The 16,506-nt window shown below is 46.4% G+C and overlaps 1 protein-coding gene across 2 annotated transcripts in view; it reads right to left on the bottom strand.

Moving 5' to 3' along the window:
* Nucleotides 1-7,374: 7,374 nt before the first annotated feature.
* Nucleotides 7,375-16,506, bottom strand: part of As3mt (arsenite methyltransferase) — a 30,424-nt gene continuing 21,292 nt past the window's right edge. For both annotated transcript variants that reach the window (XM_076923655.1, XM_034520688.2), the window contains exon 11: nt 7,375-7,988. In XM_076923655.1, the coding sequence (XP_076779770.1) occupies nt 7,881-7,988 (108 nt within the window). In that variant the 3' untranslated portion in view covers nt 7,375-7,880. The remainder of the gene's footprint in view (nt 7,989-16,506) is intronic.

Here is a 16,506-nt window from a genome sequence, read left to right as displayed (position 1 = left end):
AGGGTAGAGCCAATTAAGCATTCTTCCCCAGCCCCTCCTCCCTCTTCCCCTCCCTATTTAACTCAGGTCTTGGGGTTTTGGGGGGTGTGCATCCAGATCCATCCACCATCTGTCATGCCAATAAACCGGTTTTGGAAACCCAAGGACTTCCTCGTGTGTTGGGGCCGTGCTGTGAGGAACCGTGGAGAGGCCTTTACTGAGCAGCTGGGCCTAACTTCCAGCTGGAGGAACCCAGGGCGTTCCCAGCCAACTACCCACAGCCTGGCTGAGGAACCCTGCGGTTCCCTAGCCATTTTTACCTACAAAGTCTAGCAGGGGTGGTTTCCGATGAGGCTTATAGACAGACAGTCCTTACACACCTGTCCTCTGAGACTGTGGAGAAAGCCAGCTCTCTGGCACCCTCTCTTACTGTTTAACCCAAGCTAGCTTCAAAGTCTCAATCCTCCTGCCTTAGCCACCCAAGTGTTGGGATTAAAGGCATGTGCCACCACATCTGGTTAGTGTCCATTTTAAAATATAGCCAAACTAAAAAATATGCTTCAACATATGACTGGAAGGGAGTGGCATGAATATCAATACAAAGGGACAGAGGGAAAGAGGAAATTCATAATAACCAGTGGGAACACAGGGGTAAGGCTGCAAAAGCGGCACTAACTTTAGAACAGTGTGTGGTCAGAGAGCTGGCGCCATAGTCCATAAAGAGGACCAGCAGGGGTCTTTGGAATTGTTGGGGCTGGTCTATAATGGGTTGAATAGTAAGTCTCAGAGCTAAGGCTTTACTGTAAAGGAGTCAGAGAAGTCCTAAGTCAAAGAACTGATTCATAGGAGGATTGGCCTGGCTGTTACCAAGACAACAGCATTAAGGCCCCTCTGATTTATTTAGGGAACTCCATTTTGTTTGTTTCCTGTGTATGCGTGCATCTGATGTACATATTGTATGGGAGTATGCACATAGGAATAGAGAATATGTATGTACTTAGAGGCCAGAGGTCAACATTGGGCGTCTTCCACTATCTCACTCCACTGGACCTAAGGCTCACTAATTGAGCAAGGCCGACCAATGAACTCCAGGGATCCCCCTGTCTCAGCACTAGGATTACAGATGAGCTCCACACATGGCTCTCACATAGTTCTGGGAATAGGAACTCAGGTCCTCATGCTTGTGGGCAAGAGCTTTACTGACTGAACATACATCTGCCTGGTCCAGATATGAGGAACCCCAGCCACTGAGCAGAAAACACCTTCACGGTTTACAAAGCACTTTCTCCTGTACCATCCTGTGTCACTTAAGGATGTGGACATGGCCTGAGTCATGAGTCACAGGTAATGTTGTCACTTTGCCAATGTCAACTGCACTCAAAAGACCTAGATGGTGTGTGTAGTTTGGTGTAGTTGACCATGTGGCCTCTGGTGATCAACTTAAGATGTGATGGTCTGCCAGACTTTCTGGTGACAGGTGATGGTCACATAGCATACTGCCTTCCAGTAGACTTCTTTTTAATGAGTAAAAGGAGTAGACTTTATAATAACAACAAAACATATAGTAAAAAGCTAGGCATGGTGACACTCAAGAAGCTGAGGCAGGAGGATGGTAAGTGGTAGGCCAGTCTAGGTTACAGAGCAAGAGCCTTCTTCAAATGTATACATATATAAAATCAATAAAGGCAGGATCATAGCTCTTATTCTCCTTATCAGACATCATGTACTGTATGGGGTTGTGTGCCTTCTGCTCTCACATGAGGGGCAGGGGGGAGGTTTGCGTATTCCAGCAGCATTACAGAGATGTAAATGATACGCTGTCCTACATTTTACATCATTCGTCACTAAGCAATGGGAATTTTTCAGCTCCACATTATAATCTTGGGGTTTTCTTTTGTTTTTGTTTCGTTTGTTTGTTTTTGTTTTTGTTTTTGTTTTTGTTTTTTGAGACAGGGTTTCTCTGCATAGCCCTGGCTGTCCTGGAACTCACTCTGTAGACCAGGCTGGCCTCGAACTCAGAAATCCATCTGCCTCTGCCTCCCAAGTGCTGGGATTAAAGGCATGCACCACCACTGCCCACCTTATAATCTTGTTTTAGTGTTTATGTGGGTGTGCACACATGCTTGCAAGTGCCTTCAGACGTTAGAGGCCACTTGATCCCCAGGAAATGGAGTTACAGGCATCTGTCAGCCACCTGATGTGGGTGCTAGGAACGGAACCCAGATCCTCTGGAGGAGAAGCACATGTTCCAGCGCTGAGCCGTCTCTCCAGGCCGTCTCTATTATAATCTTAGGGACACAGTCATATGTGTAATACATCCTTGATTACACTGTCACTTTAGTGTGCAAAGCTTTAGTGCCTTAACTGTCCCTCACAGTTAGGATACGCCATGTCTCCAGCCACAGATAGGGCAGAAACAAAAATCACATGCCACAGGAGTCCCCAAGAGACTAGAGGGGACACCACACCTTCCATTCAGCAAGTCCATACCGGGATCATAAGCTACTAGCCCTAGGTCTCAATGGGAATTAGAAATTTTAAGCAAGCATGCAGTTTCCTAGGTTGGCGTAGACTCCTGATCATAGATCAGACTTCCTGATAGATTTCAGGTAACCTTTTAAAATAGTTTAAACTGAGGGGTCATACCCTCACTACACTAGGGAGCCTGAGGCAGGAAGATTTCTCAAAGAGCAAGAGCCTATCTCAAAGGATAAAATGGGGGCTGGAGAGATGGCTCAGGGGTTTAGATCACTTGCTGCTTTGAAGAGGGTGTAGCTTTAACTCCCAGCAATCCCATGGTGATTCACAGCCACCAGAAACTCCAGTCCCAGGGGATCCTCCACAGACACCAGGCACACACATGCTGACAAGAATACTATACAAGTAAAAAATTACCAATGTTTAAAAGTCTCCCAAGCGGGGCGGTGGTGGTGCATGCCTTTAATCCCAGCACTTGGGAGGCAGAGGCAGGCGGATTTCTGAGTTCCAGGACAGCCAGGAATATATGGAGAAACCCTGTCTTGAAAAACAAACAAACAAACAAACAAACAAAAATAAATATCTCCCAAAACAAAACTTTTTGAAAGACATTATTAATCATTAGTCCAGTTTAAAGCCTGGAGCAAAAACAGTTCCAGACAAAAGCAAACAGTATGCTCACATTATAATAATTGTGGGCAGGGATATGTAGTGTGTGTGTGTGTGTGTGTGTGTATGCTTGGGGAGAGACGAAGGTCAATATTCTCAGTGACTTCTCCACCTTAGTTTTTGAAACAAGTTCTCTCACTGAACATGGAGCTCACTGGTTGGCTGGGCAGGCTGGCTGCAAGCCCCGTCCACCTTTCTCTGTCTCCATAGTGTAGCAGAGTGTGTGTCTGCTTATGTGTGTGTGTGTGTGGGGTGAGTGTTACAGGGCATACTGACATGCCTACCTTCATGGGGACTGGGCATGCAAACTCAGGTCCTCATGTTTATACAGCAAGCACCATACCAACTGGGCCACCTCCCTAGCTCGATCTTCCAGTCCTGGTAAGAGTCAGCACCACTGATCCTGCCAATAAAAACCCTATACATACTTTCTGCACCACACTCCACCCCCTCCACTCAAGCTGTAATCACTGCTCTTACCTTGTCCTCTCCTACACCATCCCTCCCACTCAAGCCCCCAAGTCCCTCCCCCAACCCTCAGTACAGAGGATCAGGGCCCCATGCACGCCACAGGAATAAAATAGCCCCAGCTCTTTTTACTTCTCAGACAAGGTCTCACTCCAGTTGCCCAGGCTGGCTTTGAACTCATGTTTTAGGCTGGGCAGTCCTTGGCCTTTCAACCCTCTTGCTCAGCCTCTCAATTAACCAGGAGTAGGAGCCCGAGCTACCAGGTCCAACAGTTACTACACTGTTTAACTCAGGAAGGTCCTGGAGGAAGACAAAGACAAAGTATGAGATGCAACGGGCGAGACGCCAGGAGACCTGGTTCTGGTCTTGGTGCCAGCTTGGTGCCAAGTCTGCAGTCCCAACATTCAGATCATTTCCACATACACAGCTTCGCTGTTTCCTTGCATGGAATTTGAAAAGGCAGCACCAAGAAGGGGTGTCCAGAGCTGTTCTCAGTAAAGACACACTCTGGTTATGTGGCATGGTTGATCCATGCAGAATGAAGAAGCTCCCTCTCTGCTTCAAGAAAGTGGCATTGTTTATGGGTTGCGCGGACTCTGTGAGTTTCTGCTACATTATTTAACAGGAAAAATAAAGATATCTCCTTCATGGTGCTTCCGTAGGCAGATCAGCTTGAAAGGCACAATAAGGTTAATTGGTAAAAAGAAAGCAAGGACACAGTTAATAAAAGATGAACGGGTAGGTCCAGAAGCCACACCAGGAGCCCCGCCCTTGCCATGCGAATCTTCCATCCACAGCAATTGACATTTGAGGTGCTGCGTTCTCAAGGAAGTTCATTTAATATTCCCAAAGGAAGCCACATGGGAGAAGCTGGTTAACTCTAAGAACAGAGGCTAAACTGTGCGAGCCACTTCCCCCGACACAGTTAGGCTCTGAGCTATATGTCAAATTACCATAAGCAGCCCCAGTCCTGTGGGGTCCCTCCTGCGAGGCACCCCGCCAAGCTCCACAAGCCTGCTCGGCTGCTGCTTGTAATGAATTAAAGATGTCACAGGCTATCCCTAGGATTGTATAATTCCAGCTTCGAATTTGCAAATGAGTTCAGTCTGGGAGCTGGGGAGATATCCCAATGAGTAGAACGCTTGCCACACAGGCGTGAAGCCTGACTTGGATCCCAGCACCCATATAAAGTAAATTAACTATATGATGTGCATATATACATAATATGCATATATATTATACACACACACACACACACACACACACACATATATATATACAGCAGCCAGGCATGGAGGCATGGACTTGCAATCCCAGCACTAAGATGGAGATAGGCAGATAGATCCAGGAGTTCACTGGCTACACAGCCTAGCTTACTCAGCAAACTCCAAACCAATTAGAGACCCTATTTAAAAAAACAAACAAACAAACAAACAAACCTAAAGTGGTCAGTGCCTGAGGAATGACACCCAAAGTAGACCTCTGACCAAAGTCACAGTAGACCAAGTAGACATACACAGAGTTCATAAGAGCTCCTTCTACTAGACCCTGGGGGCGGGGATCTATAATGAACCCTCTTACAACCCAAGTTGGGGTAGGTAGTTAAAGACATGGATTCCTCACGGGAGTCAAGACACGTGAGCGCAGTATTTAGAACCACACTGGGTTGGTTTGATCCTCTTGGCCTACTGGTTTATAATATTCCATTTTTGCAGTCAGTGAATAGGACAATGTCTAGTACAAGAGATTCATCAAATTATATTTTTATTTAAGGGTATGTGTAATATGCATGCTGTGCCCAAGGAGACCAGAAGAGGGCGCCTGATCCCCTGGAACTGGAGTTACGGGACTATCCGCTGCCTGAAGTGGGTTCCTAGAAAACAAATCTCTGGTTCCCAGCAAGAGCAGCAAGTGCCCGACCAGTGTGCCATCTCTGCAGCCCCACAGTAGCCTTAGTTACCGTGACAGGAGGAAAGAACAGGTAGATTGCATACATCTCTTAACAGTCACAGCACAGCGCCTATTTGAATGTGGCACTAGTGACAACCGTGGTGGCTTTCTTGGGCAAAGCACCCAAGGCAAAACAAGGGCCATGGGCAGAAGGAAACTTTGCTGCTGCTTTGGAACTGTGGTGGGTATCTGTGGTGGGGCCTCTTCCAGCTGAGTATCTCATCCATCCCTCCTGGCTGGATGGCCAGTGAGTTTCAGGGACCTGCCTTTCTCTGCATCTCCATGGGTGGGGTTAGCAACATAGCTCGTTGCTCATTCAACATAGCCTTCGGTGCTCAGCTTTTATGTGAGTCCTGGGGATACAGACTCAGGTCCTCATGCTTGCACGACCCACACTTCACTGACCAGCTGAACTATCTCCCTATCAAGTATAATTCTTAAAATGTGTATTTTGTTGGAAAAATATATCGAATGTGCTGTTCTCAGAAAAAGAATGTGGCTGGGCCATGATGGCACACACCTTTGGCTTGGGGTGGGGTGGGAGGAGAGGAGGCAGAGACCCAGGCCAGTCTGGTCTACAGAGTGAATTCCAGGACAGCCAAAGCTACATAGAGACACCCTGTGTCAAATAAAGACACACACAAAGAGAGAGAGAGAGAGAGAGAGAGCATGTGAACTTCCAATGTGGTTTCTCCCTGGAGCACTAAGCATTCTGAATTACTGGGGAGGCTAGGGAGGAAGATGGCTCAGTGAGTAAAGCACTCGCTGCCCAAAGCATGAAGTTCTGAGTTCGAATCTCCAGTACTCACATAAAAGCTGGGCACAGCCTCACAAGTTTCTACAACCCCAGCACTGGTGGGTGAAAACCAGTGGATCCCAGGATCCCAGGTGCAGCTGGCCAGCCATCTTAGTCAAAACAGTAAGATTTAGGCTCAGTGCAGGGCACTGTCTCCAGGGGATAAAGCAGGGAGCTGTAGAGAGGGACGTCCTCCTTTGGCTTCTACAAGCACCCAAGTGCATTGCATATGCACACAAATAAACATGCATGCATGCATACATACATACATAACTTTTTGAATTAAGACTGATGAACTACAGAGACACCTCAGCAGTTGGGAGTGCTCGCTGCTCTTGCAAAGCATCTGAGTTTGGCTCCAGGCACCCACATCAGGTTGCTCACAAATGCAGGGGCAGCTGCCATTTTAGACGTCCCTAGCCTGCAACAAATGTGTTAATTTACATAAAAATAAATAAAGAAATGACAGACAAGTCTAATCAACAGAATGGCTGGGTCACCTTTCCTCTTTATCACGTCCTTCTGAAAGGGCCATCCTGTGCTCAGGGAGCCTGCAGTGTGCTCAACCAGGCCAGTCGCTCACTGCAGTGAATTATAACTGGGCACATAAACAACTCTAGAGCCAACAGCCTGAGTAGAATCAAGGTTCCTGAGACAAACAGGGCAGGACAAAACTGTCTGTCAAAGTCAGGGATGAGGGCACTCAGAATTCTGATGTCCCATTGGGAACATATCTTTTTAAAAAGATGAATCTGCCCTTAGAATTCACCCCAGTGTTCTATAGACCTAAAGATCCTCAAATTCCTAATTAAAAGCCTCCAGGGCCACGCTACCCCCACCTCTATCCCTATTTCCCAAGCTCTTTTACTGGGCTCTCAGAACAATCAAGATTTTCTTACCAAAACCCTCCATTGTTGAAGGCTGCTACTTGCTTCTGGTGTGTCTGAAGACAGAATATATATATATATATATTTAAAAGACAACTACAGACATCCATTGTGGCATCAATCATCAATTATCAGGGTGAACCAAAGTTAAATTTACTTTTCATTTATTTTCTTTTTCATTCAATTATAGAAAAAAAAGTTTGAAGACAGCAACCTGAAGCATACTCCTACCAGATTTGAGTTAACAATTTTTTGTCATAGTTAGCATAAATTTAGTAAGTACTGTGCTTCCTGGGCAGCCACAGAGACAAACCCGAAGGTGTCCTGTGGTAGGCTGGAAGGAAGACATTCTCACAACGTTGATTGATGCCTTTGGCCCTTTGAGTAAACCTTAGGCGTCCAAGTTCTACTTCTGAGCACTAGGGGGCACCAGAACTCTGAAATAGTGAAATAGAAAAGCCAGCGATTTGCTGTGAACCTTAAATTAACACCCTTTAAAAATCACTCTTTTTCTTAGCAGTGGTCTAGATTGCGGTGGCTTTGCTATCGTCCCATAATTTGTGCACTGGTGAAGAGCAGGCTAAGAAGCCTTTGTGACTGCTCTCCAGCCACCGGCTCGTGCACGGTGGGCCCCTCCGTGCTGGCCATAGCAGCTAGCAGCTTTGCCTTTTGCCACAGCAGCCTCCAGCACCTGCCGGTGCAGGTCCGAGCTTCATCTTGTCAGGTTTCTCTGCAAGCTTGAATGGATCTCTGATTATAACCTGTCAAAAGACAAAGCAGGATGAGAGTACAGAGGGGTTCTGAAGCACCCAAACGTTGGTATTTCTGTTTGACTTGGGCTGATTTACCAAGGAAGGAAATAAAACATTACAGTCCTATCCAGCCCTTGCAGCCCTGTCACTCTAGGATACAAACAACCTTTTAAGATAAGCCTCCTGTCACATGAATCTACCCCCAACGCCAGCCGTGTAAAGGTGGAGGCAAAAGGATCCGGACTTAAGGTCGTCTTTGACTGCATGGTGAGCTGGGGGCCAGCCTGGGCTACAAGCTAAGGAACATAAGATGGCCCTGTGTTTTGGAAGATCTAATCAGATTATCACTCTCCCAAGGTAAACTTTACTTTGCCCAAGAAATGGGGAACTAATTTTCGTTTGTTTTTGAGACAGGGTTCCATGTAGCCAGGCTGGTCTCCAACTCACTATGATACTAAGAGAGTGTTGAGGGTGTGTGTGTGTGTGTGTGTGTGTGTGTGTGTGCGCGCGCGTACGTACATACATGCATACATACATACATACATGCATACATACATACATACATACATACATGCATACATATTAAACCACCACCCCACCCATCCCAATTTATGCTGTGCTGGGGACTAAACCCAGGCTCTGTGCATATAGGCGAGAACTTTACCTGCTGAACTAGACCTCCAGCCCAAAAGTGGCTTTTATTGTTGTTCTGCGATAATCTTACACTGTAACCTACATTGGCCTGGAACTCTTGGTGATCCTCCTGCCTCAGCTTCTTAAATGCTTCATAGCCTGTTTAAAAGTAGCTTCTGCTGGGCCAGGGGAGTTGATTTCACCCAGCTGATTCTGTTCCGTGAGATTCTCATGAGCAAGTGCCTTTTACCTTTGGAACGAGAATCCTGAAACTCGATGCCTTATCCTCCAGAAATACGTGCATAAGACAAGAACGCTAAGTCTGGTGGTGTCCAGATTAGAGATGGCCGTCACCAGTCACCTCGGAGCAGAGTTTGTTCGCTCAGGAGAAACAGCTGTCTTCAGTTTCCTCCTTTTACCTCTAACTGAGCTGCTTCTTACAACGGCATCGGCGGACCAGGGGCCGACTGGGGCCAGAGACAGGAAACCCAGGGCATGAATGTGTCACATTAAAGGTGAGATACAATGTTAAGTGTACATCCTACTATCACCTATGGACATCCCAACAGGAGCCTGTAAGGCCACTGTATTCAAGAGACTGACAGTCTCCTTTGAATGGTGGCCATGTTCTCACTGGCCTCAGTCCCTACCTTTCTCCATCGTTAGAGATTTATTTTTATTTTACATGGGTGTTTTTCTTGAATGAAGGTCTGGGTGCCACAGGTATGCAGACCCTGTGGAGGCCGGAAGAGGAAGCTGAATCCCCCAGAACTGGAGCTACAGTTGGTTGTAACAGCCGTGTGGGTGCTGGGAACCAAACCTGGGTCCTCTGCAAGAGAAGCAAGTGCTCTGAACTACGGAGCCATCTGTCCAGCCCATTTCCACCTTCCTAATGCCAAAAGGACACCCTGGACCTGGACTCTGGGTCAAGCAGACTAGAGCCTGTGTTCAATGCCACCGTCGCTCTCGAAGATGGCTCAGTGGGTACTCACTGCACAAGCATGAGGGCCTGAGCTCAGATAGCATCTACATCAAAAGTCAGACATGCTTGCACATCCAGCACTGAGGATGGTAGAGACAGGAGACACCCTGGAGCTCACTGGTCATCCAGCCTAGCTGAAACAGTGAGCTGCAAGTTCAGCATGTGACAATAAATAAATAAATAAATAAATAAATAAATAAATAAATAAGGTTGGAGCTGTAGAGCTGGCTTAGTGGTTAAGAGCACTGGCTGCTATTCCAGAGGATCAGGGTTCAATTCCCAGCACCCACATGGCAGCTCACAACTGTCTGTAACTCCAAGACCTGACCTCACACAAACATACATGCAGACAAAACACCAATGCACATAAAATAAAAATTTTAAAAACTAGGATGGAGAGTGATAGAAGTAGACAGTAGACATTTACCAGTGATCTCTGCATGTGCACGCAAAGGCATGTGCACCTGTGTGTGCACACACATACACACTCACGTGTCAAATGTACATTTCTAGGCCTGAAGGACCAGGATGAGATGGAAGGGGAGGGAGCTGGAACAAGCATCCTTTGCAGGGGTGCATTGTGCTGCTTGGTGCCTGCTCCAGAAGGAGGTGTGAGTTCTCATTCACTGTCTAGCCATTTCCCTGCACCTCAGCTTCTTCATCTATAGGTTTGAGTAACATCATTAAAGTCACAGTGAGGACCACACAGCATCTCGATCAAATGACTGCCCCATAAAACTCAGCAACTCTAAATTATTCCACCTGTCACTCAGGTCATTGCCACCATTACTATTGGCTCAGCAAGACATCCCTGTGCGTCCCACTTGCATCACTTCTGATACTGACTTGGTTTGATACAGGGTCTTCTGTACTCCAGGCTGGCCTTGAACTCCTGATCCTCCTGCCTCCATCTTTCTCTCTCCAGGTGCATGCCATCATACCTAGCAATAATGTAACTCCTGTCGTAGCAAAACTTGGCTTGTCGAGATTAAAAAGAAGACAAAGAGGGCGAGGGTCATCGCTCAAGGGGAGTGGGCTTACCTTGTGTGCACAACATCATGACTTTGGCCCCCAGGAACAGGGGTTAGGGGGGAGGAGGAGATAGGAAATAGGAGGAAGAGGAGGAGAAAACAGAAGAAGAGGAAAGAGGGGGGGATGAAGGTCTCAAGTCTTCAAAAGCCAATTTGCATCAAATTGGCAACATCCACCCTCCATGGTGGCAGCTGACGGAGAAAACAAACGCACACCATCGCCTGTACTCTCTGCACACCAGGGATTATCACCAAATCCTTCCACAGAAATGATAAGTGTCTCCACCTCCAGAATGCCAGGCTGTGTTTCTAGGTCACACAGCTGTTTTCTCCTGATGCCTAGCTGGCTGCAAACAAAACTCCAAGAACTACGACTTGAAAAGAGAGTGTGTCTCCAACTCTCTCTCAGCCTCCAACCTTAGTTCAAAAGTGGAAAAACAAGATACCAAGTGCATCTCTCTTGCTTGCTGCTGGGTGGTCTGCTGGCAAAGAGAGGGGTAGGAAAGGGTTCCAAGGTGTTATCTCACAGTTAGAGTGGGATGCAGAAGGTTAGAACACCGGGGAAAGAGGTTGAGAGGGAAACTGAGACTGCTGGTGGAGGCTGGGGACTCTGCCTATGAGCTTTGCTTTTTCCTTGACCTTATAGGAGCCAAGAGCCCAGGGGGGGAGGCACAGCATGTGCCAGTGAGGGAGGGCTGTCCGCCCCCTCCCCCATACTGTTTGGCACAGAACCCATGGATCCTGCAGGCACTGCCACGCTGACTCTGATAATTGAGAGCCTGGAACATGGAGGGATTGACATTCCTCTAGTGGGAAATAACGCTGAGAAAACGAGGAATCGTGCCAACGCACCTAGCCCTTAGGCAGCACCTGTACAGTGCCCTCCACAACCAAAAAAATCATTGTACTACAGACTGGATCACCATGAACACGAGAGAGACATGACCGAATGGGGGTTGCAGGGAGCCTGCCAGGACAAAAAGCACCCTAAAAATCACAGAGGAAGTCCAGGATGCTTGTAGGAGCTAGCAGCCTCAAACCACCTACAACCAGTGTCTCAGGGACCCAGTGAAGACAAGCTGTCAAAAAACCACAATCCTTGAAAACAGCATAGTTCTTGTTCTTCTCATTTGACAGGATGTTTCTGATATGGGTCAGGCTATTATTGCCAACTTGGGACAGATTGAAGATAGCCAGGACAGAGGGTGATTTGTCACCAAGTCTGATAGGGAAGCAAATCAAAGTGACAGAGATAAGAAACGGAAGTCAGGGTAAGATAACAAGAAAGCTCTGCAGAAGAGACAGACACAAGCTGCTGGGGCTGTGCAAGGCTTCGAGAAGGACTTTGAGCCTAAAGAAGAGGAAGGGCACTTCCCAGAAAGGCCTGAAGTTCTATGACCTAGCATTAATGGCAAAGCAAGATGGATCTGCCTTGAAGCAAGGGTGATAGAGGGCGAACCAAGTCTTCTGCTTAATTAGTTCTCAAAGACAGTCTCCAAGGCAACCCAGACTATTCTCTAGGGTTTGGACATATCGAAGTTTATAGGGCAACGCCATCAGAGTAGTCAGTAATGCACTGACTTCTGGGAGGCTCCCGATCCTGCAGGGTACTAAGGGGTGGCTGTTTTATTAGGGACGGTTCTTGTGAGGAGTCTGGTATCAAGACTCAGGGAGCTAAAGTGATAATGACAGAGGAAACAAATGGGACCCTGTTCTCCCCTCTGCCCCTGGATGGAGAGCAGCAGAAGATAGAGCTGATATGCTGAGAGCAGAGAGTCAACCAAGGAGTCAGGAGGCTGGGAGCACACTGCCTGACCCACACTGCCTCCAATGAGGCACACATAACCTGGAGAATGGCAGTGGATTATAGGGCGCTAAATACGGTAAGACCTAATGTCTGTGCCGAGGTGCCTACATTACACAGGGATCAGGAAAGGATCCTCCCTTAGCTCTGTGCTCTTTCTGTCTTCAGCAATCCCGCGACACTAGCCTCCTGAGACCATCCACCTCACCTTCGTTTGATTCTTTCTCAGGAATACCTGCTCAGTCTCTACCTGTCACAGAGCGGTGACTTCGGGCCCCATTCCAAGCTGATAGTATCTGCTCTCATTCTCATAATAATAATCTGGGAAAAGAGGAAGGTCATAGCCTCAGAACACAGGACAACGAAGGTGCTATCCCCTCTGACAGAAGAGATAGGTCATCAACTCCAGCAAGATCCAAGGCTCCATGCCACGCATGGAGGTTCCTAGGAGTGGCCAGATCAGCTAGGACCCATTTGTTTCCAGGCAGAGTAGGAGATGAAACACAGTCCTCCTACATAGTAATCAACATACAGACACGTGTAGGGATAGTCGAGGTGCAGATTCTGGGCACCCCTCTACCAGGTTTGCTAAAGCAACTAGACATCACTGGTACAAGAGACAGAATGAGCTGGGTTCTCTCAGGCAAGAACGAGAGGTACCTACACTAAGCTCTGGAGAGAACTGAAGCGAATAGACTTCTTTAGACATCAGTATCACACTGTGTTCAATGCCATAGCACATAAGTGGAGAGTAAACGGAGTCCTCGCTGGTCACCATGCAAAGTGCCCTACTAGAAAGCCAGCAGAGGTCAGACCCCCACAGTTTCTAGGCAGTGGGAAGGATGGAGTCCAGTTACTTACAGGGCTGCCTCCCCCCACAGGGTACAGTGTGGGTGGGATGGGGCTTAACTTACACTGGAAAATGCAGGGTATGCAGTTAGGTCACTGTAAAACTGCAGTGTCTGCACTGTACCACAACCTACCACAGGCATCATGTGGCTTCTCAGACAGGAGAAAACCAGGGCAGCCTGTGGACAAAATTCCAGGTGGTATGTATGCTAGCATGTGAGGCCTATCAAGTGTACTGATGTCTGGGCACAAAGAGCACACATGGTGGATGGCACAGTGGTTAGCGAGGTAAGCACCTACGGGCTTCACCAAGTCTTCCTCTGAGGGAGACCAGCAAGGTTTTAAGAAGCTGTGCCAGACTGACAGGACCCAGAGTGTTAGCTTCCTAGGACTTGCTGTTAGGGGTAACATCATCACATCATGGCACTCTCCTCTGCCACAGAACCCTTAGCAGCAGGCTTGGTGCACAGAGAAAGAACAGCTCATTAAACAAAGAGGTTCATGGCTGGCCAGGCTGAAGTCCCTGGAGAGCATGAATAATTTAGAATACCTCTGGCTGCCATATCTGATCCTTGTGACTGCTTGGGAGCTCAGAGTCCTGTCCCAGAGACCATCCAGGCCCAAGCTGTGTGTATAGAGTCTACAGACTTAATACAAAGACAGGCCTCCCTGCTATTCATTCACAGTGTGCATTAAATCCAAGAACTCGGGCCTGGAATCTTGCACCTGGCAGAGTGGAGGCTAGCGAACTGCAAGTTCAAGACTAGACTGGGCTACATAGCAAGCCCCTGTTTCAAAAAGAAAAATGAAAAATAACTGAAAATAAATAATAAGTAAAGATGGCAGAGCTGAGGGACAACGCTGGAGTTTCCAGTGGCCTGTAGCACCTGGGGAACTGGCTACTTCCTGCTACAGTACGAGGTGTCTCCAGCTCTTCCAACTTGGCCCATAGTAATCCCACAAGCCCATGGGCTTGTAGCTGCTGTTTGTTAGGGATTCCCACTAAGGTTTCCATTCATTACACTGGTCTTTTTCCTAAAACCAATCTTTACCCAGCATTCCTTGTGAGACTTCCTACCTTATGTGCCTTCCTCTGCCACAATAGGTTGCTGGTCGCTTGATGTGTCGTGGTTGTTATCATATAGCAGTCTGTTTTGTTTAATTATTATACTCTACATTGATAGAAATATAAGGTTTTAAAAATTATTTTATATTAATAAAAATTTAAGGTTTTTTGTTTAATATATTTAATTTAATACATAATAAATATTTAATGTAGTAAATTTAATTTAATATATAATAAAATTAATACAATTAAAATTTTATTAATATGTAATAAAATTTATTAATAAATGTATTAATAGATATTAAAATTTTAATTCTTTTTCTTTATTATATATTGATAAAAACTTAAGTTTTTTCTTTAACTATTGTATATTGATAGATTTAAGTTATTTTGTTAGACTACTATTTGACTATATTGTACATAAGCCATTTATTAAAAATATGATGGTTCTTATAATTATTTCTATTATATATAGATTGTTAACGTTAGAGAAAAGGGCAATTCTTAAATAGAAAGGGAGACATGAAATCAGAACTTAAGGGTTCTTTAGAAAATCAGTTAAATGATGTTTTGCTGGGCAACCATGTAAAGGAGTGGTTTCTTAAAGTACATACAGGCAAGGCAAACGCATAAAAAAAATTCCACTAAAATGGATGCAAGAGAGAAAATGTTCTGCTAAAGCAAACACATAAAAAGACACATGATGAAGGATTCTTTGCTAACAGCACACATGCATTGGTCCACCTCACACTGCATAGCTGAGCTACATTTGTCGAGACTCCATAGAGAAAAACACACCAAAAACCTTCTGGTGGTGTGTGTGCTACAGCCTCTTGCTGCTTCCAAGGACTCGACTGATTGACAGATGATGTCAACCGAGACAGATACACATGTTGAGGACTCAGCGGACAGCCACAAAGGCTGAGCTGGGCTTGCATACAGAGCTAACTACTCGATGCTTCTGGGTCTGGCATCTTCGCTGATCCTTGCTTCACGGAGAGAGACAGGACAAAAATCTCCAGACGTCCCTCCTGCTGACTTAGGCCTGACTGTCTCTACTAGGTGGTGTCACCACTGTTGCTACCAAACTAGACTATTAGTATATCCATAAAATATTTACAAGCAGATTGAGCTGCCACTACTTACCTATAAACTAACTGCCGATTTCCAGACAACCCAGACGAAATTGCTCCAAAAGCCTTTCTAAACAGGTCCACTTCCCCCATATCCTTGCTTTCCCACTAACTTTGACGGGTGGGAGACTAAAAGAGAGGTTAAGGCACTTAAAAATAGTCATTAGAACTAAGATTTAAAAAAATTAAAGTTACAGTTGGTTTCTGGCTGGTTTGGGGTGTTGCACACATGTCTCTGTGTGTGTGTATGTGTGTGTGAGTGTGCATACATGTGTGTATGTATGTCTGTGTGTGTGTCTGTGCGTGTGTGCATGCGTGTGTGTGTGTGTGTGTGTGTCTGCGTGTGTCTGTGTATGTGCATGTATGTCTGTGTGTGTCTGTGTGTGTGCGTGTATGTCTGTGTGTGTGTGTGTGTGCGTGCACATGTGTGTATGTGCATGTATGTCTGTGTGTGTATGTGTGTGTGTGCCTGCACATGTGTGTGTATGTGTGTATGTGCATGTATGTCTGTGTGTGTCTGTGTGTGTGTGCGTGTGTATGTGTGTGTATGTTGGGGGCTGACTTTTAGCAGAAAGCGGCTATCAGCTTTGCAGCCATCTTGAGCCATATACCCTGACCTGAGACTTAGATTACAATAGCCTACAACAGCTGAGAACACTCTGATAATCTTGGTTTAGATACCTTGAGATTAAAGGTGTGTGAGATTAAAGGTGTGTGATTTAAGGGTATGACTTAGAAGTATAGAGATCAGAGTTAGAGACAAGACCTAAGAGCATGATTAAAGGTGTAACTTTGAGGCGTGGCTTAGAAGTAAGACATATAAAATGCAGAGACAGAACAGATCAGAACCAGACACAGCAGACAGAGGAGACAAAGAAGGAGACACTCAGAGGAAGAGAGACTGAAGAATAAACGGGATTGAATCACACCCTGTCTGGTCTCCATTCGAGTCTGCCCTCACCTTCGCTCTTGCTGAACCCCGACCCGCGGACTGGAGCGGCAGCTTGGGCTGGGATACAGTGGCTGCCC

This window comes from Arvicanthis niloticus, chromosome 1 (assembly GCF_011762505.2).
Source record: "Arvicanthis niloticus isolate mArvNil1 chromosome 1, mArvNil1.pat.X, whole genome shotgun sequence".
NCBI lineage: Eukaryota > Metazoa > Chordata > Mammalia > Rodentia > Muridae > Arvicanthis > Arvicanthis niloticus.
This window is presented reverse-complemented; position numbering and strand designations above follow the sequence as displayed.